Source organism: Salmo salar, chromosome 07 (assembly GCF_965601325.2).
Source record: "Salmo salar chromosome 07, fSalSal1, whole genome shotgun sequence".
NCBI classification, from domain to species: domain Eukaryota; kingdom Metazoa; phylum Chordata; class Actinopteri; order Salmoniformes; family Salmonidae; genus Salmo; species Salmo salar.
Genome location: NC_138297.1, coordinates 21,968,131 through 21,993,718, shown reverse-complemented (window position 1 = coordinate 21,993,718; position 25,588 = coordinate 21,968,131). Strand labels below are relative to the sequence as shown.

Sequence of the window (25,588 nt, the reverse complement as noted above, 5' to 3'; positions counted from 1 at the left end):
GATCTACGGTTTACCCCTGGGGACAACAAACTCTTTTCACAAGAGCCTCTTATTTCCAAAGGGGGAGAGAGAGAGAGGGAGAGAGGGATAGAGAGAGCCGAGAGGGATGTACTCAAGCAGCACAACACACTCAGTGTAGCGGAGTAGAGGAGTGTGGATGCCTTACTGCAGACAGACTGCTTCTCCATCTGTCAAAAGCAGTGGTTCGGCTCAGAGAGCTCCAAACTTTCAACCACTGTTATGTTTCTGTATCCCCCCCCCCCCCACCCCCCACCCCCCCCCCCCCCCCCCCCCCCCACCCCCCAGTTTCCTCTGCTCTCTTGAAAGATCCAAGCCACCCAGGGAAACCAACACTTCCTGGTTCTTGGCTGGTCTGGAAATGTTAATCATCAACTAGCTAGCCTACACCCCCGAATGCTATGGTTGTAACAAGCTGATGACTGGGCAAGAAAAATACCCTGTTCTAATATTTGTGAATTGCATCCTTCTGTACTCTCTCCCTTCTTTGAGTACTTACTGATTTGATTTTTACTAGGTTAAAGCACAGGTTCCAATACTTCGCTTTAACCAATCCAGATCGATATCAGATCAGTGATCATTCCAAATAAGGGGTAAAGAAAGGATGCAATCTAGAAGAATTCGAACAGGGCCAACTTATCTTGCTGCAGTCATTTCAAATCAAATCAAGCTTTATTTATACAGCACATTTCAGACATGGAATGCAACACAATGTGATTCACAGGGGGAAAAAACTAATAAAACTATGAAAATAACAACTGAAACATTTATTACACAACAAGAGGATAAAAAACCAAAAGAATAACAATACAAACTGAACGACTAAAAAGCACCCTAAGGAAAAGCAAATCTAAAAAGGTGTGTTTTACGATCTCTTTTAAAAATGTCCACAGTTTCGGTTCCCCTCAGGTTCTCTGGCAGGCTATTCGAGAGGCTGGGGGCACAGTAACTAATGGTTGCCTCTCCATGCCTCTTGGTCCTAGGCTTTAGGATAGTTAAAAGGCCAGTGCCAGAGGACCTGAGGGACCAACTTGGTACATAACTTAAAAGCATGTCTGATATGTATTGGGGTGCACAATCATGGATTGATTTAAAAACCAATAGAATAATCTTAAAATGTATTCTAAAACTCACAGGCAGCCAGTGCAGAGACCTTAAAACCGGCGTAATGTGTGCTCTCCGTCTGGTCTTGGTCAGTACCCGTGCTGCAGCATTCTGAATGTTTTGCAGTTGATCAATGGCTTTCTTGGGTAGATCAGACAGGAGAGCATTACAGTACTCAAGCCTGCTTGTAATAAAAGCATGGATGAGTCTCTCTGTATCAGCCTTAGAGCAAAACGGCTGCACCTTGGCAACGTTCATCAGGTGGTAAAAAGCTATTTTGGTCACAATCCTAATGTGTGATTCGAAATTGAGTTTAGAATCTAAAATAACACCTAGGTTTTTTTACCTTCTGTTTTATCTTTATTGCCTGTAAATTAAAATGTGTGGCCATATTCTCTATCTGTGCTTTGGCTCCAACAATAAGTACCTCTGTCTTTCTTGATTTAGCTGGAGGAAGTTGTGAGCCATCCAAGTATTTAAATCACTAATAAAGTATAATAATTTATCCGTGGCTCTAAAATCCTATGGTGACACAGAAATGTTAAGTTGTGTATCGTCTGTGTCGCAGTGAAAATGAATGCTGTGCTTTCTGATAACGCTGCCAAGGGGTAACATACAGTATATAAACTGAACAGTACCAGGCCCAAAAATCGAACCTTCTGGAACACCACATGAGATATGAGTATTGTTCACAAAGGATGACAAAAACACTCGAGCGGTTAAATAGGTCCTAAACCAAATTGAACTGGACCATAGAGGCCAACCCACATCTCCAGTCTGTCCAGAAGGACATCATGGTCAACAGTGTTGAACGCAGCACTTAAATCCAAGAGTACAAGGACAGAGAGCTGTTTGGCATCTGTGTTGGCTCTAAGATAATTTACCACTTTAACTAAGGCTGGGCACGAAAACCAGATTGTAATTTTTCTAAAATACAGTTGGCATATATTTTCTTTTGTTGCTGTTTGAACACCAATTTCTCCAGAATTTTGTTGAAGAATGGCAGGTTGGAGATTGGCCGAAAATTGACAAGAGTTGAAGAATCTAGATTACTTTTCTTCAGAAGGGGTTTCACCATAGCAGTTTTTAGTGCAGTGGGGAAAGTGTCTGTGAACAGAGAGTGATTAACAATAGCTTGCACTTCTTCAGAAAATAAAAAAATGTTTTGAAGAAGGTGGTGGGCACATGATCGAGAAGGCAGGTAGAAGGCTTAAGTTGTGATATCACTTATCTGAGCATGTGTGTCAACCAGGGAAAATAAATCCATAGTGCCTTTGCGTGGTAGGCTAGGGCAGTGGTTCCCAACGTAGGCTAGGGCAGTGGTTCCCAACGTAGGCTAGGGCAGTGGTTCCCAACGTAGGCTAGGGCAGTGGTTCCCAACGTTGGCTAGGGCAGTGGTTCCCAACGTAGGCTAGGGCAGTGGTTCCCAATGTAGGCTAGGGCAGTGGTTCCCAACGTAGGCTAGGGCAGTGCTTCCCAACGTAGGCTAGGGCAGTGGTTCCCAACATAGGCTAGGGCAGTGGTTCCCAACGTAGGCTAGGGCAGTGGTTCCCAACGTAGGCTAGGGCAGTGGTTCCCAACGTAGGCTAGGGCAGTGGTTCCCAACGAAGGCTAGGGCAGTGGTTCCCAACGTAGGCTAGGGCAGTGGTTCCCAAAGTAGGCTAGGGCAGTGGTTCCCAACGTAGGCTAGGGCAGTGGTTCCCAACGTAGGCTAGGGCAGTGGTTCCCAACGTAGGCTAGGGCAGTGCTTCCCAACGTAGGCTAGGGCAGTGCTTCCCAACGTAGGCTAGGGCAGTGGTTCCCAACGTAGGCTAGGGCAGTGGTTCCCAACGTAGGCTAGGGCAGTGGTTCCCAACGTAGGCTAGGGCAGTGCTTCCCAACGTAGGCTAGGGCAGTGGTTCCCAACCATTTTCGGTTACTGTACCGCCAAGTACATTTTGCTCTGCCCAGATTACCCTTGAAGTACCCCTTCATATGCATTTTACCAGTAAGCCTATGGTCTCATGAGTCTTCTGAAGTACCCCCTGTGGATAGGCCAAGTGCCCCCATCCTAGCACCCCTAGTTGGGAAACACTGGGCTAGCGTACATACAGAATCAAACTTCTCATCAGGTCTTGCTTGACTGATACCCAGCCTAATGTTTGTTATCTTATCTCTGAAATACGCCATCAACGCATCACTTTTAGATGTGGGGGAAAGTTCACATAGGTTTGCGGAGGTAGGATTTACCACACCATCAATGGTCGAGAAGAGCACTCTCGAATTATTCTGATTATTAGTGATCAAGTTAGGAAAATGTGCCCGTCTGCCATTTCTAATTGCCTTGTTATATATGCCAAGTTGCTTTCTCGGAAAATCATAATGGACCTGCAATTTCCCTTTCATTTATTAGTTTCCTCACTCATCCAAGGGGCTCTCGGTTTGGATGTGGCCTTTTTCAACTTTACTGGAGCTACGGCATCAATGGTTTCCCTTAATTTGCTATTTAAGTTATCAACTAAATCATCACAAGAGGAAGGCAGAATAGGTGATGTAGTATTGTTCATACACTCAATAAAATCTGTAGCAACTTCAGAGGTAAGAAAGCATTTCTTAATAATGCCTTCAGTATTACCCTGTGCTATGGGCAACAAGGTAGTAAAAAATACACAGTGGTGATCAGATAAAGCAACATCAACAATAGAGGATATGTCAATAGAAAGCCCCTTGGTAATAACCAGGTCCAGAGTATGGCCGCAGGTAAGGGTGGGCCCAATAACATGTTGTATAAAGTCCATAGAACTCAAAAGATTAAAATCCCCTGGAGCACTACCAGACCCTGTCTGTCAGTCTCTAAAACAGTTTGCGATGTTGCTGGAAATAATCCTTGAACCCCTGCGGTTAGGGTGAATCCAGTCTCTTTTAAAAAGTGTTGGTTGCTCCCACAGCAAATCAAAATTGTCACAAAAAGAGACATTCCTGTTGTTGCAAAGTTTCTATAGGTACTCATTTAGGGCAAAAAGTCAGCTGAAATGTTCCGAACCCCTTCTGTAGCATGGGAGATAATTCATTATTCTTCCCTGTGCTAGTGAGGGTCTTTAAAAAATATATTTTAGTCCTCCCTCAAATCGCCTAAAACCAAGGTTGTTATAACCTACATGAGTGATGATGGTGTCAATATTGTGGTCACCACAGACTCCTGGGTGACAGTGGACCTTGGTCAGTCCACAGACCGTAGGCAGGCCAAAATCTCTCACCATCGAGCTGCCCACAATGATAGTGATGGAATCCTATGGGAAACGACTTGCAGAACTGTGGTGGCTGTGGGGGAGGGTGCCACTGGGCGGCCGCCAGCTGTTGGTATACACCAAGGATCCGTGCTGACTCCCGGGGATGGTAGGTCCGTCTCATGCGGGGCAAAGCTGTTTGATAGCTGGATCTGATTTTCTTGGATAGATGGGTGGCCAGACTGCCTCATGATCTCCTACTGCCTCATGATCTCCTACGCCGTGCGAGTGCCTAGTCTCCCACAGGTCGCGGAGTTGAGCTTAACATCTCTCCGTTGGATTGGGACAGATCAGACCGCCAGAGTCATCGATAGCATTGCTATAGGAGGCATTTAAAACAGATTTGGTTTGCCTGGGTTACAGCAAGGTCGGTGTACTTAGAAAACAGATTTTCCTTTTCTCGCAGCCGAGCTAACAGCCGGAGGATCTCTTCCCTTAAATGCTTGATGGTGGTGCATTTAGGGCAGACAAACCCTTGTCCATTTTGCAGTTACACCTTATCTTCATCTTGTGATTGTGTGAAAATAATCCCACACCTGAAGCATTTGTGCCCAGCTGTGGATAGAAACACTGGTGGGCTAGCACTGCTAGCGTTAGCTTTCTCCATTTTCATGATGGCTAGCAGCTAACTGCTACTTAACAGGAATCCGGGACAAACTTACAGTCCCAGCCGTAAAGGCTGACCGCATCGCGGAATCCGTAGCAAAACAAACTTTAGCTATGATTAAAAACAATTTAATAAAAACATCAAACAGAGTGTAGACAGTACACGGTTCTGTTGCACGCTCTGATTGCTCTACACCAATGAAGGGGATGGAAGGGGTGGGATATTAGACTGGGGCCTGGAATTGGTCCAAGTCAGCCTGTGTGGTGTGTGTGTGTGTGTGTGTGTGTGTGTGTGTGTGTGTGTGTGTGTGTGTGTGTGTGTGTGTGTGTGTGTGTGTGTGTGTGTGTGTGTGTGTGTGTGCGTGCGCTGATTGATGAAATGAACTCCAGGTCGGAGAAATTGATTCTGGCTGAGCCTGAACTCCCGTCAACGGCTTAGCGGAACGGAAGAGGGATGGAGCGCCAGTCCGACTCGCACTTCCTCACTTTCCACTTCCCTTTTCCACTCATCCCCTATCTTTTTCTGTAACATGTTCGGTTGGAAAATATCATCTGCTCCTTCACTTCAATTCTGCCTCACACTGCTGGTGTCCATGGGTCTTTTCCCATCTTCCTTTCTATTCCCCCTCTTTTGCTCTCGCTCTCTACAATATACTCTGCAATATAATGTGGTAATGCCACAATATCAGTAGAGTATTCTCAGTGTGCTTGACCCTTCAACCCTGCTCACTCAATGGTCCTCAATACGCGACTGCTAGCATGCATGACCAATCTCAACAAGACACTTCAATGCTTCCTGGTTATCAATAAAGTGGACTGTGACATTAAAAGCTCCATGTATTTCCACAGTTGCGTTACATGATCCAATTGTAAATTGGTGACCAATTCAATCTATGGCTGCGCACTACCAATAAACGCAATTACTACTAATATATCCGCTATCGATAGTTCTGTTGAGGAATGTGTGGGGCATTCAAACACAGTAAGCGCATACAAGACAAAAAGAAGCAGATACACTCAAGAAAGCTAATCCAAAGGCGAGTGTCAATATGAACATTGCTCATTATTTAACAAGGGAGAGTAGAACAAACAGCACCTCGTCGCAAAGTCAACTACGACCCCAAATCAAGTCTATTCACCATGCAAATTCCTAGAAATGAACTCAATAGAAAGACACTTCATGAGAAGTTCCATGGTGTCTATTAGTAAATTACTAAGAAATGCACGGTTCTGAGGCGAGGGTACTTTTTCATTGAATGACCTTATTTTACTGCTGTGGAACTCTGACAGTGAACAGACACGGTCCATATAACATAGCGAGGGTGGAGTCTGTAGACAGTAAACCGCAGGACAGAATGGTTGTCGGGGGTAGCTAGACGGGGAAGTCTTTATGAGTATGTGGTCATTTTAACAAACCTCATCTTTAACAAATTGGCCGCCGATAAAATGTTATAATCTCATTACGCTCTCGGACAAGGCGCCCCCTTCCATTCCGGCCATTCGGAGGTCGCCTTCTACTGTGACACAATCACTAGTTACCCCATATGCAAGGAAGAAGGGGAGAGGGAGTTGCGTTGAACAAGGGATCAGTACCCAATATCCTCTCTATATCCCGGAATTTATTGGTTTACGACCTTCACTCGCGCCAGGAGATACAATTCCCATTTTTAATACTCGACTCGGAGTTACTGGAGCTAGGAAAGTCATACCATGTGATAAATCCCTTAACTCCACATACACTTTGCTGAAAATCGTATCCCTTTGGAAATATTGTGTGTCGCAGCCATTTTAAATGAGGGCGTTTGACCTTAGTTTGACGCAAAGGGGATGTAATCACTGTAATTGGCCAACCATGGTGTCAAAGCACCTAAACAAGATAGTAGTTAATACACCAAAGAGGATAGAAAGCGGGATGCCATTTGATTATGTTTGTTCGAAATCAAAGACCAGAGGCCTTTTATGTATCTGATAGGGACATAATCCTTTAGGGTGAAAATAGAGAGGCTGGTTTGTACTGAATGTTTGTAGTAAATGAAGGTTGGATATTATTTTCAAAAAGGGAGCAAAGAGAACCTACTGACAATTCCCATGATGCTCTAGGCCATTTACAGTATATATAGTCACTGAATACTTGAATTCCTCACGCATCCACACAGACCTTATGAAGGGTTTATGTAGGCTTCATTAAGCATTCAAAGACATGTTTAGCTTAATGTGGGACCCAATATTCTCAACACTTTCAACTAAGGTTCCTCTAGAACATGACACGTTGAATTGTCTATAAATGTTGGCCTACTACTGACAACCTCAAATCTCTTTCTAAGATGTTATTCCATAATGGTCTCGGGTAGATCCGGTGGCACGCAAATGGCTTTGTCAAGCACCCCACATAAAACAAGATGGATTCCCTAAATCAAGATGGTGAACCGGGCTCCTCTCATCTCCATTAGAGAGCAAACACCTGCTCCATCCTCCTAACCAGCAATTAGGGGGCTAACGAGCGGTTGGGACTGCATACCTGATCACCAATCTTAATAACATCCACGCCCTCTGACGTGCACTGGCAGTCAATCCACCCTAGCCCATCCTCACACTGCTATAATCTGTTTGATTTTTCAAGTTATGTTTGACCCTGAGAAGACTGTGTTTAACATAATGCCTGTACCTCATTGCCAGCAATGATTGTGCATGGTGTGCTCAGCCTGGTACCAAAACAGAGGATGTGTGTGTGTCTGCCTATTTGTGTGCATGCATTCAAGTGCGTGCGTCTAGGTCTGTGCAAGCAGGTGCAGCAGAGAGGCATCTGCCTTGGTTTGTTTTGTATGCTTCCACTAATCTCACTTACGTGAACCGCCAGGGGCCTAGTTGGAGAAAACACTGCTCAATTTCCCTAATCGATGAAAGTCCCTCAAAGCCATGACACAGCGCAATCGATGTCTGCGTTTACAGAAGACCAGCAGATGTTGTTCCATTATTCTGGTTCGTCGAATGAGATTCCATCCCCTTTTGTTTGACACTGTCAGGCTCAGGGAAGGTATCGAGTCGACGCCAGTGCACGGTTCAACAGTTGCCCATGGACATTACCAGTCAAAAGTTTGGACACACCTACTCATTCCAGGGTGTTTCTTTATTTTTTTACAATTTTCTACATTATAGAATAATAGTGAAGACATGATTCCATGTGTTATTTCATAGTTTTGATGTATTCACCATTATTGTACAATGTAGAAAATAGTAAAAATAAAGACCCTTGTAGGTGTGTCCAAACTTTTGACTGGTACTGTATAAACACACACACACACACACACACACACACACACACACACACACACACACACACACACACACACACACACACACACACACAATCATGTAGACACTTGTGTGCATATAAACATGTGTGCACAGCGTGCATACACACACAAACCCACAGGCATCTATAATTAATGTATTTCTTAGTCAGTGCATATAAAACAATAAATGGCCCATGTGGCTCAATAGGTAGAGCATGGCACTTGCAACGCCAGGGTTGTGGGTTTGATTCCCACGGGGGGACCAGTACAAAAATGTATGCACTCACTACTGTAAGTCGCTCTGGATAAGAGCATCTGCTAAATGACTAAAATGTCAAATTTGCAAAACGCCAACTGATATTCAAATGCTGTGCACACTTATACATACTCCATACTCTGTGTCGTGCACACACACACACCCTTTATCCACTGGAAAATGCTCAATCAAACAACCCATACGCATTGAAGTGAGTTCAGACATGCCGCAAAATATTTGAAACAATCAAATTCATGTCGCCTGACAGATGTGATACTACCACAGACAATGTAGGACAACATCTGTAAGCTATAGGAACCTTCTGCGGTGGGAAGCACGCATGTCAACTCATCCGGTAGCTCTTCTCAAAGTAGAACCGATTTTGATGACATTTTACTGACAAGCCGGGACATCAAATCCACACTGGAGCTCAAGAAATAGCTGTGGAGGCCCTACAAATTAGGACACACATGCTTTATGCATCATGAAGAGTCATAACACCCCCCCCTGTGAGTCTTGCCTGTCAGGGGAGTGCTGGTGGACGGTGGGTTTTGACTTGCTTTGGTTAAAATGAGGTCACTTTTGGCTCTTAACTGTATCTACTTATTACACAAAAAATGTGGAAGTCGGATTTAAATCTCTGGGAGAAAAAAATCTTTGGGGCATTGAAATGAAATGATGGTAGCTTTGAGCGAGTGCATAACCACTGACGGTTATAACAATGTGAAAGCTGTGAGTATATGCTAGAATTACATAATCAGGTTATTGTGAACAAGTATGTTGCCATAGATGACTATAGATGATTATATATGTCTCTCTTTATTTCATCTAAGAAAACAACTTAAATGTATTGAATAGTCGTCTTGTTGGCGTCTCCAGCAGGGAAAACATACGTGACATTTCCTTCAAGCATAAAACCTGATATCTTGTTTGACATTTATATCTAGACCATAACCCATTCAACCATGACCGACCGAGGTTCAAACGATATCCATGAACAACCAATGTTCTTATTATATAGGATGCATTACATACAGTATTTATACAGTTTCTTCTTTGGAGTGTTGTTTTACCATCAAAAACCATCACAACACAAACACAGAGGCATGAAGACAGCATTAACAAGAAAAACATGTTGGGAAACGGTGGCTATGTGAATTTGTTGCAGGGGTGGGGGTTGGCGGGAGAATTAGGACATTGGGATGTGGTTAAGACAAAGTGAGATGAGCAACAACTTGGATAAAGAAATGGCAACTAGCAATAGTTGCATCCACACTGATACATTTTTTTCTTTTTTATTATTTATCCTTTATTTAACTAGGCAAGTCAGTTAAGAACTAATTCTGATTTACAATGACGGCCTAGGAACAGTCGGTTAACTGCGTTGTTCAGGGGCAGAACGACAGATTTTTACCTTGTCAGCTCGGGGATTCCATCTCACAACCTTTCGGTTAAATGGCCCAACGCTCTAACCACTAGGATACCTGCTGCCCCAAGTGGTATGTTTAGATCCAAGTTTTCAGATACAATTTTACAAGGTCAAAGTTTACTTGGCAGGCCCAACATTGAGCAACAAATGCCTTCACAGCCAGGACTATCATTAGCACAAAGCATGACATTATGGTGGGTTAACAAGTCACAAATCATGGTTACACCAAAACACAGCACCATGGTGGATGGGAAGGGTAGGAAGCCGGGTGAAAGATAAGAGTCAAAATACCTGCACGTAAAACCGGCAAGAGCGCTCTCTTTTCTGCAGCTGCAAACCACCGGAAAAAAATAACAGTTAGCAAAGGATTGACACGACATACAAGTTCCATTAGTATGAAATAAAGTGTGAAAAGAGAGAAAATAAATATATAACAAAATGTCACCTCTTGACTTTGGCTAATTAAGACTTTCTCATTTTACATAAACTGTGTGAAAAACGGCATGCACATTAATTATTCCCTCTCATAGAAAACATCACAAAGAATCTTAGTCAATTAGAGCAGAAACAAGCCACACAGCCCAAGTGGGGATTGGGGCTGAGACATTGTTCAGCTTTCAAGTTGGAGTTTCAAGGTTACCGCTTGTACCTGTGGGTAAGTGGAGAAAAAAGGAACTAAAGAACTATTTAACTTGGAAACCTTGTCACAGCATGAGTAAAGCTGAACCTGAAGGAGTTTAGCATACCTGGGACTGATGTTAGCAGGTCAATACAGTATGTAGAGATTTTGAATTAGCACTGGAGTACTGACAGCTAGCTAGACTAGCACGTAGCATTGGGCTGGGAACAGACTAAATAAACAGAAGCCTACTTTGTTAGCCTAACCTAGCTGTAGCGCGTAGCATAGAGGGAATGCTGATGCGCTCCTGATTTTCTGTGATGGGTGGCGTCTTCCTCATAAAGGAAGGCTCTCGCTCCTTCACATCAGTCAGCCCATTTTCCTGGAAATGGTTCCGTTAGCGCCTTTCGCATGACACTTTGATCATAAAAGTGCCACAGATCTTGGTGTTTGCCAACTCAATCGGCTCTTTGTCTGCCGGCGGAGATGCATTGTGCTTACTATCAAAGGGATCTTTAATTCTGTTAACTCTTAGCAGATTGTGTCAAAATGATTGAAGTCAGAGGTAAACACACGTGCAAGAGGGAGAGAGAGGTGGAGCACCAGCGCTAGGGGCTGCGATGCCAGCCGGGATTAAAGGGGAAACGATGGAGGACAGAGCGGAGAGGATAACCTTGAATAGTATAGAGAGAGCGCTAGGGGAGATTTGTCATAAGTCCTTGGTGTACTAGGTAGTTAGTGTATTTATCTAAGAGATAATGATCAAATGGGAAAAATAATATTCTCCCAGTAGGAGCTTTCCTTGCTCTAGACATGATCTTTTTTGGCATCATCATAATAGAAGTAAAAAAATTAAATAAAATTACATTAAAATGTTTCGTCATTTAGCAGACACTCTTATCCAGAGCAATTTACAGAAGCAATTAAGGTTAAGTGCCATGCTCAAAGGCACATCGGCATTTTGATTTTACCTAGTCGGCTCGGGGGATTTAAACCAACAACCTTTCGGTTACCTGCCCAACAATCTTAACCATTAGGCTACCTGCAGCCCCTCTAGTCTAGGCTAATGTTTATTTTTACATACTGTATATTCATAGAACATTGGCTTCAGTTTTATGACAAGATTATAACAATAAAAATCAAGGATCCTCTCCCATAAAACATAGTTTGAATTGTAACTGTTCTTAACTTTTTATTTTCAAGATGGCTACCTCGTAAAAGCCATAGATAAAGAGATCAGAAGTGCAAGCCGTCAGATTTCTCCTCAGCCCGTTGGCTATCACCATCGCCTCGCTCTCCAAGGAGGGAATGACACTTAAATCTCAATGGAGGCATCTGGCTGCATGCGGCAATTAAATAAAGTCTGTGAAAAAAAGCTATTGGGAAACAGGTGTTATTGTTCCACTACAAGTGAAGCCGCTAAAACAAATTAACGGCTGACATTTTTAATTTCACTGATGTTTGCTTTTCCATTGGTTGCGTCACATTGCCTGAGTGCCCCTATGTGTACCCAACTGTGAATTTGGGAATAATTGCATTAGGTTGGGGCTACAAAAAAACTCAGGCACTCTTGGGTTTAGAAAACAGCTATGTTTAATACATTTCCTCTGTCATTAGAAAGAAACGAGCATGGCATGAGAACCGCTCCAGACGTGCCTGGAATATCCGTATGACCCCTTTAAAAAGTCTACCTACTTTGGAATAATCCTACCCACGCGTTTGCTGTTATAATTAGTTATAACCCCAACTGACTTTTGGTAATATAAAGCAGAACAGCCTATGCGGCGAGGCTTTGAGATATCCCCCTGCGTTTGGCTGCTTGTAGATTTTATTTTTTTTGAGGGCCGGGCAGATCGCTAGATGCGAGAAATAATGCAGGAGATAATTTGGTATGACAGTGCTATGGCCGGAGTACAGATCATTAAAACAATGCCCACTGTTCAGGTTTGACTGGCTTGAAATCCTTGTCTGGCCTCCACCGTTGAAAAAGAAAGTTTCAGAGATTGAAGGAAACAAAGGTGAATAAAGTCAGTTCTTTCTTCGGCTATGAATCAATTCTCATATATATCCTCCTTTCTTCATCCTGTGTCCTTGGTGGACCATTGAGCTGAACAATCTGGATAGGCGAAGCGAAAGGTTGGAAACCCTACTGGTTATGTTGCTCTCGCCTGTCACAATCTGTCAAATCAACTAGTCCCGAAGGGAAGGAGACGAGGAAAGGAAATGACACAGCCATTGCTTTTCCCAGACTGGAGGTAGAAACCTACCTTGTTGAGGCTGCGGGCTGCACTATCTTTGCCTCCAGGGGTAAGGTTCCTCAGCTGCACGTCAAGTAGGTCCACAAGCTGACCCATGGCCTTGACTGTGTAGGTGATGTCCCCTGCCTGAAGGTTACTCTTTGTTTGCTCCGACAGCTCCCTGGCAATGACGGCTGCAGTCTCTCCTGCTTTGAGCTGGAAAAACAACATACACATATTTAACCAAGCATGATGGCAGACACATATTCACATTGACACATACACAGTATGCAATTAACCACTGACTATCATGCTATGTAGCTATAGTACCAACAGACTGGCCATAGGGCAGTTCGGGCAAATGCAGATGGGCTGGCCAAACATGAACCCATTTGGCCCGGTCAAAATTGGAGGTTTTGCGCAGAATTATCACTATTTGGCTAATAACGGTGTCCTCGAGGGGAAGAAAATAGGCCGGTGTGTAATATGATTGGTTCAAATCAATAATATGAGGATTCAATATTTCATTCAATGTTGCTGAATGACCAGTGTATAAGTATAAACTATTTTATGCTATTTGATTGGATTTAAAGTGGCTAGAACCAAATCCATTCCAGTCTCAAATTTGTGACAAAGTCAAACTATTACATCATAAATAAATACAATCCTACAGTCATCCGTCTCCCTGTATCTAAACACATACGCTGCATTGAACTTATTATTTTCAATATACACATTTCAAACATGACAAAATGGCATTATACAAAATGTTTGAAGTTAGAAAATAATGTTTAGCATGTACAGATTTCCTGATTTATATCACTATCGCCTGCAATTGAATAGGTGAGGAACTGTTTCATTGAATGCACACTGGGGCTAATAGACTATCAGGAAACAATTATGAAGTCAACTATCGAGACAAGTCTCCCCTTAAAAGTCTATAGGCAGAGTGAAACTAATAGCTGCTAGCTTTAGGGGGAAGACATGTCACACACGGAGGATGACGCCTGTTTGAAATGAATTTTGTCTGACGCATAGTGAACTTCTGTGATTGTCGTGACTGTGCTTTGGCGAGATCTTTTGGCAAAAAAAAACATTGATCATTCCAGTCTTTCACTTTGGCGGTCTTTTGGTATGAAATAAGGTTTTTTTCTGCTTTCCATCTATCCTCAATAATCCCCCCTCTCAAGCGCCAATTGTCTGGGCCAATCCCAAATCATCCCCTAAACCCTACACCCTTATGCACCTGTGGAGATCTGTGATGATTTGACATTTGTAATCAATCTGATAATAGCTCGACCTTGCCTCACTAGGTGGAAGTTACACCATATTGCTTATACCAAGCAACTTATTCTTCCCCTCCTTTCTCCCCCCCTTCTCTTTCTCTCTCAGTCTATTGTTGTATTGCATGTAGCAGCTCTTTAGACTCCGGAGGAAGAAAAACAAATGTTTTCAAAGCACAACCACGAATCATTCCCTATGTATGCCACTTGGTTGGAGAGAGTACCTATTTAAATTTTCTGAGGGAAACAATTTAATAAAAACATCTCCTCAAGCCATGGATGAGACTGCCTCCGAAGAGTCTCCATTTGCCCACAAACTAGCAACCGCTTTGTAGTCGTTGTGTCTCTTGGTTTTTAAATTACAACACATAAATCTGCCAAGCAGAGAGGCCTAATGATGTCTAGAGGAGTCTCATTTCATAGTGCAATGTGTTTCTGTGCTTTTAATTTATCTTGAATTGGATTACGAAAAAAATAACTTTGTGTTTAGCTTTCTTTTGTTTTTACTACCCAGACATTTAATTGAATAACACCTGTTCCATTCAAATGGGAAATGTTTTCATATGCAGAAGATTTGACTACCGTTCAGAAAGAACATTTCATTTGGTCAAAATTAGAGTGCTAAACACAGCTTTAAGACATTTAAAATCTGGATATACAGTAAATTCAACAGGGACATTGAAGAGGTGAGGGTGGATCTGATTTGGAGCACGGTTCCGAAGGTCTATTCTTCCTAAGGTCCCTCTATTTTTGGAACGCTTATAGCTTCCTTCATTCGATTAGCCTTGGGTTTAGTGAAAGACCAAGAGACAGCATTTGGGCTACATATAATTTGGGCCATGTTTAGGAGTCTAACCAAGTCAGACATCTGTGTTTAGTCGGCTGTGTTCGCGGATGATGCACTTCTTTCCTCTGATATTTCATACATACAGTACAGTGCATTCGGGAAAGTATTCATACCAATTGGCTTTTTTGCCATTTTGTTGTGTTACAGCCTTATTCTAAAATGGATTAAATTTAAAAAAAATCATTGATCTACAAACAATACCCCATAATGACAAAGCAATATTTATTTTTTTTGCAAATGTATACAAAAATGAATAAATAATGAAATACCTTATTTACATAAGTATTCACACACATTGCTATGAGACTAAATTGAGCTCAGGTGCATCCTGTTTCCATTGATCATCCTTGAGCTGTTTCTACAACTTGATTGGAGTCCACCTGTTGTAAACTCAATTGATTGGACATGATTTTGAAAAAGGCACACACCTTTCTATATAACTTCCCACAGTTGACAGTGCATGTCAGAGCAAAAACCAAGCCATGAGGTTGAAGGAATTGTCCGTAGAGTTCCGAGACAGGATTGTGTAGAGGCACGGATCTGGGTAAGGGTACAAAAAAATGTCTGCAGCATTGAAAGTCCACAAGAACACAGTGGCTTCCATCATTCTTAAATGGAAGAAGTTTGGAACCAATAACACTCTTCCTAGAGCTGGCCGCCCGAAAAACGGAGAAATTGGGGGAGAGGGGCCTTGGTCAGGGAGGTGAACAAGAACCCGAGTCACACTTACAGATCTCCAGAGTTCCTCTGTGGAGATGGGAGAACCTTCCAGAAGGACAACCATCTCTGCAACACTCCACCAATCAGGCATTTATGGTAGAGTGGCCAGACGGAAGCCACTCCTCAGTAAAAGGCACATGACAGTCCTTTTGGAGTCTCAGACCATGAGAAACAACAATCTCTGTTCTGATGAAACCAAGATTGAACTCTTTGGCCTGAATGCCAAGTGTCACGTATGGAGGAAACTTAGCACCATCCCTATGGTGAAGCACAGTGGTGGCTGCATCATGCTGTGGGGATGTTTTTCAGCGGCAGGGACTGGGAGACTAGTCAGGATCGAGGGAAATATGAATGTAGCAAAGTACAGAGAGATCCTTGATAAAAACCTGCTCCAGAGCACTCAGGACCTCAGAGTGCGGCGAAGGTTCACCTTCTAACAAGGCAACGGCCCTAAGCACACAGCCAAGACAATGCAGGGGTGGCTTCGGGACAAGTCTCTGAATGTCCTTGAGTGGACCAGCCAGAGCCCGGACTTGAACCCAATCAAACATCTCTGGAGAGACCTGAAAATAACTGTGCAGCGACGCTCCCCATCCAACCTGACAGAGCTTGAGAGGATCTGCAGAGAACAATGGGAGAAACTCCCCAAATACAGATGTGCCAAGCTTATAGAATCATACCCAAGAAGACTCAAGACCGTAATCACTGCCAAAGGTGATTCAACAAAGTACTGAGTAAAGGGTCTGAATATTTATGTAAATGTGATATTTCAGGGGATTTTTTCTATACATTTACTAACATTACTTAAACCTGTTTTTGCTTTCTCATTATGGGGTATTGTGTGTATATTGATGGCAGACAAATACATTTAATCAATTTCAGATTAAGGCTGAGTGTCTGAATACTTTCCAAATGCACTGTAGGAGTCAAAGTCTGGGACTATGTCCCAAATGACACCCTATTCCCTATGTAGTGCACAACTTCTGAACAGATTTCGTATAGCTCTGGTTAAAAGTAGTGTACCATAAAAGGAATGAATAGAAGCATTAGGGGGAGACTGCGGTGTCCACGGCAAAGGGTCTCACATGATTTATTTGGCCATCCCTTGCAATCATTGCCTCTGTTTTTATTAGCAGATCCAATTACACCGGCTTAATTTGCCTTTCTTCGAGAACCCCGAGCCTGTGTGGACAGTGTGTGGAGGGTAGACAGCTCTTCTTCTTCTCTCCCCCTTCTCTTCCTCTCTCCATCTTAATAAGAAGAGCTATGGCCAAAGTAAGAAAAAATGAGGACTGTCACCGCTCTCTCAGCCTCCCCATCTCTCTCCCAATCACTCCTTCTCTCTCAGCCTCTCTCCCTCAATCCCAGTCTCTTTCTCTCCGAGTTCATCTCTCTGCGTCTTTCTGTTAATGAGAAGAACCAGGGACAGTGGTGTGAAAATAAGCGCCAGACGGAATTCTGGGACGCCTGACAGGTTGATCTTCATTTAAATTCCCTGTCGCCACAGCGACAACGAGGGATGACAGGCACATCGCTCATGCCTAATTTGCGTAATAAAGATTAATAACACTTTTGTTAAAAATGTATCCATATTCCGATAGTCACTCCCACCAAGTATGTGTATAGGGGAAAGGTGTATAGGTGTCAAGTTTTGTGCTGCTTTGAGTGTGAGATGCATTCTATAATAGACTAAGAATTTGAGTCAGGAAACAGAGCGACACTATGGTAAAGGATAGAACAGAAGAGTGGAATCATCTCCATATCAACTACAGCACTGAGCTGAAGTTGACACCCAAAACATCAGCCCATTCTCTCTCTACCTCCCTCGCTTTCTCTTTCCCTCCCAATCTCTCTCGCTCTCTCTTTCCCTCCCTTTCTCTCTCGCTCTCTTTCTTTACCTCCCTCTCTCTCGCTCTCTTTCTTTACCTCCCTCTCTCTCTCTTTACCTCCCTCTCTCTCTTTACCTCCCTCCCTCTCTCTCGCTCACTCACTTTACCTCCTCTCTCAATCACTCTTTACCTCCCTCTCTCTCTCTTTACCTCCCTCTCTTTACCTCCCTCCCTCTCTTTACCTCCCTCCCTCTCTCTCTTTACATCCCTCCCTCTCTCTCTTTACCTCCCTCCCTCTCTCTCTTTACCTACCTCCCTCCCTCTTTACATACCTCCCCCCTCTCTCTTTAACTCCCTCCCTCTCTCTCTTTACCTCCCCCCCTCTCTCCCTCTCACACGTTACCTCTCCCTTTACCATTCCCTCTCTCTTTACCTCCCTCTCCCTCTCTCTTTACCTCCCTACCCTTACCTCCCTCTCTCCCTCTCTCTCTTTACCTCCTCTCCCTCTTTACCTCCCTCCATCTCTTTACCTCCCTCCATCTCTTTACCTATCTCCCTCTCTCTTTCTTTATCTGGATCTCTCTCTTTTTACCTCCCTCCCTCTCTTTTTACCTCCCTCCCTCTCTTTACCTTTCCCTCTCTCTTTACCTCTCCCTCTCTCTTTACCTCCCTCTCTCTCTTTAACTCCCCCTCTCTCTCTAGCTCCCTCTCTCTTTTTACCTCCCTCCCTCTCTTTACCTCCCTCCCTCTCTCTCTCTTTACCTCCCTCCCTCTCTCTCTCTTTACCTCCCTCCCTCTCTCTCTCCCTCCCTCCCTCTCTTTACCTCCCTCCCTCTCTCTCTCTTTACCTCCCTCCCTCTCTCTCTCTCTACGGTTCTCCCTCTCTCTTTACAGCCCTCCCTCGCTCTCTCTCTCTTTACCTCCTTCACTATCTCTTTACCTCCCTCTCCCTCTCTTTACCTCCCTCTCCCTCTCTTTACCTCCCTCTCTCTCTCTTTACCTCCCTCTCTCTCTTTACCTCCCTCCCTCTCTCTCTCCTTACCTCCCTCCCTTTCTCTCTCTTTACCTCCCTCCCTCTCTCTCTCTTTAGCTCCCTCCCCTCTCTCTCTCTTTACCTCCCTCTCTCTCCCTCTCTTTACCTCCCTCTCTCTCCCTCCCTCCCTCTCTCTTTACCTCCCTCCCTCTCTCTCTCTTTACCGCCCTCCCCCTCTCTCTCTTTACCTCCCTCCCTCTCGCTCCCTCCCCCCCTCTCTCTCTCTTTACCTCCCCCTCCCTCTCTCTTTACCTCCCTCTCTCTTTACCTCCCTCTCTCTCTACCTCCCTCTCTCTCTACCTCCCTCCCTCTCTCTCTACCTCCCTCCCTCTCTCTCTACCTCCCTCTCTCTCTTTACCTCCCTCTCTCTCTTTACCTCCCTCTCTCTCTCTTTACCTCCCTCTCTCTCTCTTTACCTCCCTCTCTCTCCCCCTCTCTCTCTTTACCTCCCTCCCTCTCGCTCCCTCCCCCTCTCTCTCTCTTTACCTCCCCCTCTCTCTCTTTACCTCCCCCTCTCTCTCTTTACCTCTCTCTCTCTCTTTACCTCCCTCTCTCTCTTTACCTCTCTCTCTCTCTTTACCTCCCTCTCTCTCTCTTTACCTCCCTCTCTCTCTTTACCTCCCTCTCTCTTTACCTCTCCCCCTCTTTTTACCTCCCCCTCTCTTTACCTCCCCCCTCTCACTCTTTACCCCACTCTTTACCTACCTCTCTCTTTAACTCCCCCTCTCTCTCTACCACCCTCTCTCTTTTTATCTCCCTCCCTCTCTTTACCTCCCTCCCTCTCTCTCTCTTTACCTCCCTCCCTCCCTCTCTCTCTTTACCTCCCTCCCTCTCTCTCTCTTTACCTCCCTCCCTCTCTCTCTCTTTACCTCCCTCCCTCTCTCTCTCTCTCTCTACGGCCCTCCCTCTCTTTACAGCCCTCCCTCTCTCTCTCTTTACCTCCTTCTCTCTCTCTTTACCTCCCTCCCTCTCCCTCTCTTTATCTCCCTCCCTCTCTCTCCCTCTCTCTCTCTTTACCTCCCTCACTCTCTTTACCTCCCTCTCTCTCTCTTTACCTCCCTCTCTCTCTCTTTACCTCCCTCTCTCTCTCTCTTTACCTCCCTCCCTCTCTCTCTCTTTACCTCCCTCCCTCTCTCTCTCTTTACCTCCCTCCCTCTCTCTCTCTTTACCTCCCTCCCTCTCTCTCTTTACCTCCCTCCCTCTCTCTCTCTTTACCTCCCTCCCTCTCTCTCTCTTTACCTCCCTCCCTCTCTCTCTTTACCTCCCTCTTTCACTATTTACCTCCCTCCGTCTCTCTCTTTACCTCCCTCTCTTTACCTCCCTCTCTTTACCTCCCTCTCTTTACCTCCCTCTCTCTCTATACCTCACTCTCTCTCTTTACCTCCCTCTCTCTCTCTTTACCTCCCTCTCTCTCTCTTTACCTCCCTCTCTCTCTTTACCGCCCACCCTCTCTCTCTCTTTACCGCCCACCCTCTCTCTCTCTTTACCTCCCTCTCTCTCTTTACCTCCCTCTCTCTCTACCTCCATCCATCCCCCTCTTTCTCTTTACCTCTCTCTCTTAACCTCCCTCTCTCTTTACCTCCCTCTCTCTTTACCTCCCTCTCTCTCTCTTTACTCCCTCTCTCTCTCCCTCTCCCTCTCTCCCTCTCTCTTTACCTCCCTTCCTCTCTCTTTACCTCCCTCCCTCTCTCTTTACCTCCCTCCCTCTCTCTCTCTTTACCGCTCCCTCTCTCTTTACCTGCCTCCCTCTCTCTTTACCTCCCTCTCTCTCTTTACCTCCCTCTCTCTTTACCTCCCTCTCTCTCGCTCACTCTCTTTACCTCTCCCTCTCTCTTTACCTCTGCCCCTCTCTCTTTACCTCCCTTCCTCCCTCTCTTTACCTCTCCCTCTCTCTTTACCTCTCCCTCTCTCTTTACCTCTCCCCCTCTCTTTACCTCTCCCTCTCTCTTTACCTCTCCCTCTCTCTTTACCTCTCCCCCCTCTCTCTCTTTACCTCCCTCCCTCTCTTTACCTCCCTCCCTCTCTCTCTCTTTACCTCCCTACCTCTCTCTCTTTACCATCCTGCCTCTCTCTACCTCTCTCTCTCTACCTCCCTCTCTCTCTCTCTCTCTTTACCTCCCTCTCTCTCTCACTTTACCCCCTCTCTTTACCTCCCTCTCTCTTTACCTCCCCCCTCTCACTCTTTACCCCCCTCTTTACCTCCCTCTCGCTCTTTAACTCCCCCTCTCTCTCTACCTCCCTCTCTCTTTTCACCTCCCTCCCTCTCTTTACCTCCCTCCCTCTCTCTCTCTTTACCTCCCTCCTCTCTCTCTTTACCTCCCTCCCTCTCTCTCTTTAACTCCCTCCCTCTCTCTCTTTTCTCCCTCCCTCTCTCTCTCTTTACCTCCCTCCCTCTCTCTCTCTTTACCTCCCTCCCTCTCTCTCTTTACCTCCCTCCCTCTCTCTTTACAGCCCTCCCTCTCTCTCTCTTTACCTCCTCTCTCTTTACCTCTTCTCTCTCTTTACCCCCTTCTCTCTCTTTACCTCCCTCCCTCTCCCTCTCTTTACCTCCCTCCCTCTCTCTACCTCTCTCTCTCTTTACCTCCCTCACTCTCTTTACCTCCCTCTCTCTCTCTTTACCTCCCTCTCTCTCTTTACCTCCCTCTCTCTCTCTTTATCTCCCTCCCTCTCTCTCTTTACCTCCCTCCCTCTCTCTCTCTCTCTCTCTCTCCCTCTCTCTCCCTCTCTCTTTACCTCCCTCTTTACCTCCCTCCCTCTCTTTACCGCCCTCCCTCTCTCTCTCTTTACCGCCCTCCCTCTCTCTCTCTTTACCTACCCCTCTTTACCTCCCCCCTCTCTCTCTTTACCTCCCCCTCTCTCTCTCTCTACCTCCCTCTCTCTCTACCTCCCTCTCTCTCTCTCTACCTCCCTCTCTCTCTCTCTACCTCCCTCTCTCTCTCTCTTTACCTCCCTCTCTCTCTCTCTTTACCTCCCTCTCTCTTTACCTCCCTCCCTCTCTCTCTCTCTTTACCTCCCTCCCTCTCTCTCTCTCTTTACCCCTCTCTCTTTACCTCTCTCTCCTTTACCTCTCTCTCTCTTTACCTCCTCTCTCTCTCTCTTTACCTCCTTCTCCCTCTCTCTATTTACCTCCTTCTCTCTCTATTTACCTCCTTCTCTCTCTATTTACCTCCCTCTCTCTCTATTTACCTCCCTCTCTCTCTATTTACCTCCCTCTCTCTCTATTTACCTCCCTCTCTCTCTATTTACCTCCCTCTCTCGCTCACTTTGTTTTGCCACCTGTGAATCCATATCCACAAAGCGCTGTTTGGTTAAGGGGCTGCGATTTGCTGCTCTGGAGTGGATTATAAGTGTTATTGCCCGCATGCCTCGGGCTCCTGCAAATTTTGTGAGATCCGATGCATTTCATAAACAGGGATAGTGATGCTACTACTACTACTAGCGCTACTGCTGTAGCCCCAATAACCACATCTTCTGTGAGCGCCACTCCATTATAGATTTAAACACAGAATGTGTGGAGCTCTTCGAGTAACTCTCATCCGGGGAATGAGATAGACCCCTCTGGGCCTAAAGAAAATGGCAGAATGAGGAGGGGGGGGGGGGGGGGGGGGGGGGGGGGGCACAATTGGGTAGTGGGTGTATTGGCCAACATTGTGAACTCAATGCAGTAGGGAGGAAAGTGTTCTAAGACAGCTGCTTTCAACTGTTGTCCTTGGGTCTATAGTGAGTGGACATTAATTGACTAAGTTCTTCTCAGCACGGACAAAGAAAACCAGTGGAACACAGTGGCCCTGTCCTAGAGGATGGGCGTAGTATCCCCTTGGTCGAAGAAGTTTCCATTGTTGCCAAGTGAACAAGTGTGAATTGCCAAGCGCGGAGTGTGTGTCCATGCGCGAGTGTGCGTGCATCTGTGAGTTGGGCCTCTTGGGGCCCCATTACCTTCTGGGTGATGACATTGACCCACGGGGACGTACAGTTGCTGAGGTCGGGCCCTTGGGGGTCCCAGTATCCTTCGGGCCCCATACACAGATACATGGCCACGCCTGTGGAAGAAAACAACACTCAGAGTTAGAGACAATAGAGCATATATCAAAGCTATCCCTGGAGATTAACGCTATGCTACCAACGACAATTACCATGTTGGTTTGAAAACAAAGGTTGGTCCCCTGAACATATGTCTGGAGGGGGAGAGTTGAGGGCAGAATTAGGGTTCACTACTCTGAAGACCATGCTTCAGTTACCCAACAATCCCCCAGGGTAAAAAAAACTATTCCACTGCGAGATGCATGCTTCGAAACGACTGTTTTCTCGCAACTGCTTTGTCTTTATTTTCATTGTTCATCCTCATACAATCTGTTGGTGTTTGTCCGTATGAATGTGCATGTCACGACTTTGCCCCCGAAATATCAATTTCCCAATCAAACTACCATGTTCTTAAAACTAATTAAACTTAATGTTAAAATAAATATATTTGGGCATATGAAAAATGAATGTAATTACTGGTTTCATCATCTACACATGTTAAATTAAGTCATTTATTTTTGTGGTAGCACTTCAGGGCCTACAGAGGTATATTGGATAGTGTGTGAATCTAGTAATTAAGAGTCGGCGCACCTCTGCATGTGTTAAACGGGTGCGACAGTTGAACCCCTGGCAAAAATACTGCAAACTGTGTTCCAATTAAGTCAGAAATCCTGGAGTTCGTTACGAAAGGTCAATTAATGCTGCCTGAGGGAGACGACTGGTACTGACGGGGATGTGGAGCGACGTGTGTGTGTGTGGCCTCTGGGTCACACAGGGCTTCTGAAAAAGGGTCAGTTAGAAATGGGACTACGCCCCTATTAGTGCTTTTACTAACTCTGCGTATAAACGGTGATTGCGTCTATTTAAACTCACACTCCCCTGTGGGCCCTAGTCAAAAGTAGTGCACTATGAAGGGAATAGGGTGTCATTTGGCCTGCATCGCATTTTAAAGGGATACAGATAGAGGAAAACAGGACAAGTTCATAATGTGGGCTGTGCCATTGATAGTGTTTATATTCACTCTGTGTATAAACTGCAATTGTGTATTTTTTTTTAAACTATCAACTCCATGACTGGGGAAGAAAAACACTAGTCTCCGATTGGTTCATGTCCATGGGATATAGAGAGGAGGGGGAGACAGACTGCTAACATTAACTGATATCAACTTGACTGACACACAATTTCCTTCCCGTTCCTCCTTGGACTTCCTAACGTTTGATGGGTTTATCAGATAGGCCTCAACCTGCCAGAGTGAGAGATAAAGATGAAGAGAGAACGATAGAGTGAGAGAGACAGAGAAAGATGGACAGAGAATGATAGAGAGAGAGAAAGACAGAGGGAGAGAAAGACAGAAAAGATAGAAAGAGGGAGAGAATGTTGGAGAGAGAGATATGGTAGGGATTCAAGGAACTTTCAAAGACAGCCTGTGAGGAAACTCAAAGCCGTCCTCTACTTCGGTGGTTTTGTGTCCCTCTTGTTGTGCCATACGCCAGAGGCGTTCGAGGGGCCACGTCGCGGGGACTGGTGTCGCCAGGTAATGATGAAAAGAAGGCGAGAGACAAGACCGTCCCCAAACCTGGTTGCAATACTTCTGGGCTTGTGATGAAAACGTATCTTAAAAATAGTAGCGCTGATCTAGGATCAGGACCCACTCCTTTCCATATAATCTTATTCATTATGATCTCAACAGCAAAACTGGCCCTATTTCAGCACTTCAAGTTTGCTACTTTGTGAATAGGGGCCCTGAGCAGCACTGGGACACAACCACTGACACCCTTGCCAACGTGGGCACCATGTTACAACACAAATCTTCTAATGCATTGATACTGATTCTAATGGCAACATTCACATGCATTTCTTCCATCTCTCTTTGATATCACTCTCTCCATGTAGATCTATGCTTACTATTGACTCCAAAACTATTTCCCTTAATATCAGAGGCTCTTGACCTTTTTGGATCTTAATATGTTGGTATCCATTCCTTTTGACCTGATACCAGTTGGCACAGGAGGAGACGAAGAAACTAGTGACGTGGCGCCTTACGATCTACAGTAAGCGCCTGGTCCTCGTTAAAGAGCACACACACACAACAACATTTTAGTGTTAATTAATTTGGCTAATTGTTTCCTTGGATTGAAGAAGCATAGGGGAGGATTCCACGTCTTGGTTCCATACGTCCTGTACCGTTGCCATCTTTAGCTTCTCTACTCTCAGCGAGTCAAACATAAGGCATGGGAGGATACATACAAACAGAACATTCCTGTAAATAACTTTCAGGAAAACATTCAGGCGAGCCAAACGTCACACTTCAATATGCTTTCATAATGAGTTGAATATTGGTAGCCGTACAGAGTTGAGAAAATCAACGGCAGAATGTGTTTGACGACAAATTGAAGGGGGGGGGGGTTCACTATTAATTGAGTTAACTGCATGACTACATTTGGAAATTCACCCCCAGTGAGAAAGAGCAGATTTAAGGGGAAAGCTCTGTCTTTTATGATCAGCACCATTCCTGAGGGGCCAATTCAGGAGCTCGCAGAGGATTCTAGTTTGTCTCTGAGGGCCAGACTCATGGCTCATGACCATTGGCATCCTTATGCACAATGTTCAATATTCCATACAGTGGGGTCAGTTGGTAAAAGCATGGCGATAGAAAGGTCGTGGGTTTGAGTCCCGCAGGGATCACTAATCTATTTTGGTGATACTTCAGACATGCCCTACATTGCCTGTACTACACAGTGCTTTAAGCAGTTGTTTGATGCCATAATTAACATAAACATATGCAACACATATAACAATTAAACTCACGTTTGTTACACTGTCAGATAATTCAACCCCGGATAGTGAGTTGCTATATTTGACAACTACCAACTGTACATGACCATAGTGTAGGCCTATAGTGGTCTATGTACTTTTACCAGGGCCCAGTGAATATGCCATTTCAGACGCAGGCTAGCAGGTTGACGTTTATTGTCATGAATCTTGTCCTGGAGGCAGAACTGAGCGATTTCCGTTAAATGGGCAAGCT

General features: G+C 44.9%; 1 protein-coding gene across 13 annotated transcripts in view; it reads right to left on the bottom strand.

Annotated features, from left to right (window-relative positions):
* The window catches only part of LOC106608716 (adhesion G protein-coupled receptor L3), a 314,019-nt gene that overhangs the window by 86,686 nt on the left and 201,745 nt on the right, over window positions 1-25,588 (bottom strand). For 11 of the 13 annotated variants that reach the window (XM_045721692.2, XM_082977451.1, XM_082977453.1 and 8 more), the window contains 3 exons: window positions 22,477-22,580; window positions 12,859-13,044; window positions 10,264-10,302 (listed from right to left, as the gene is read on the bottom strand). In XM_045721692.2, the coding sequence (XP_045577648.2) occupies window positions 10,264-10,302; window positions 12,859-13,044; window positions 22,477-22,580 (329 nt within the window). The remainder of the gene's footprint in view (window positions 1-10,263; window positions 10,303-12,858; window positions 13,045-22,476; window positions 22,581-25,588) is intronic. The other 2 variants (XM_082977452.1, XM_082977456.1) reach the window with 1 other exon arrangement.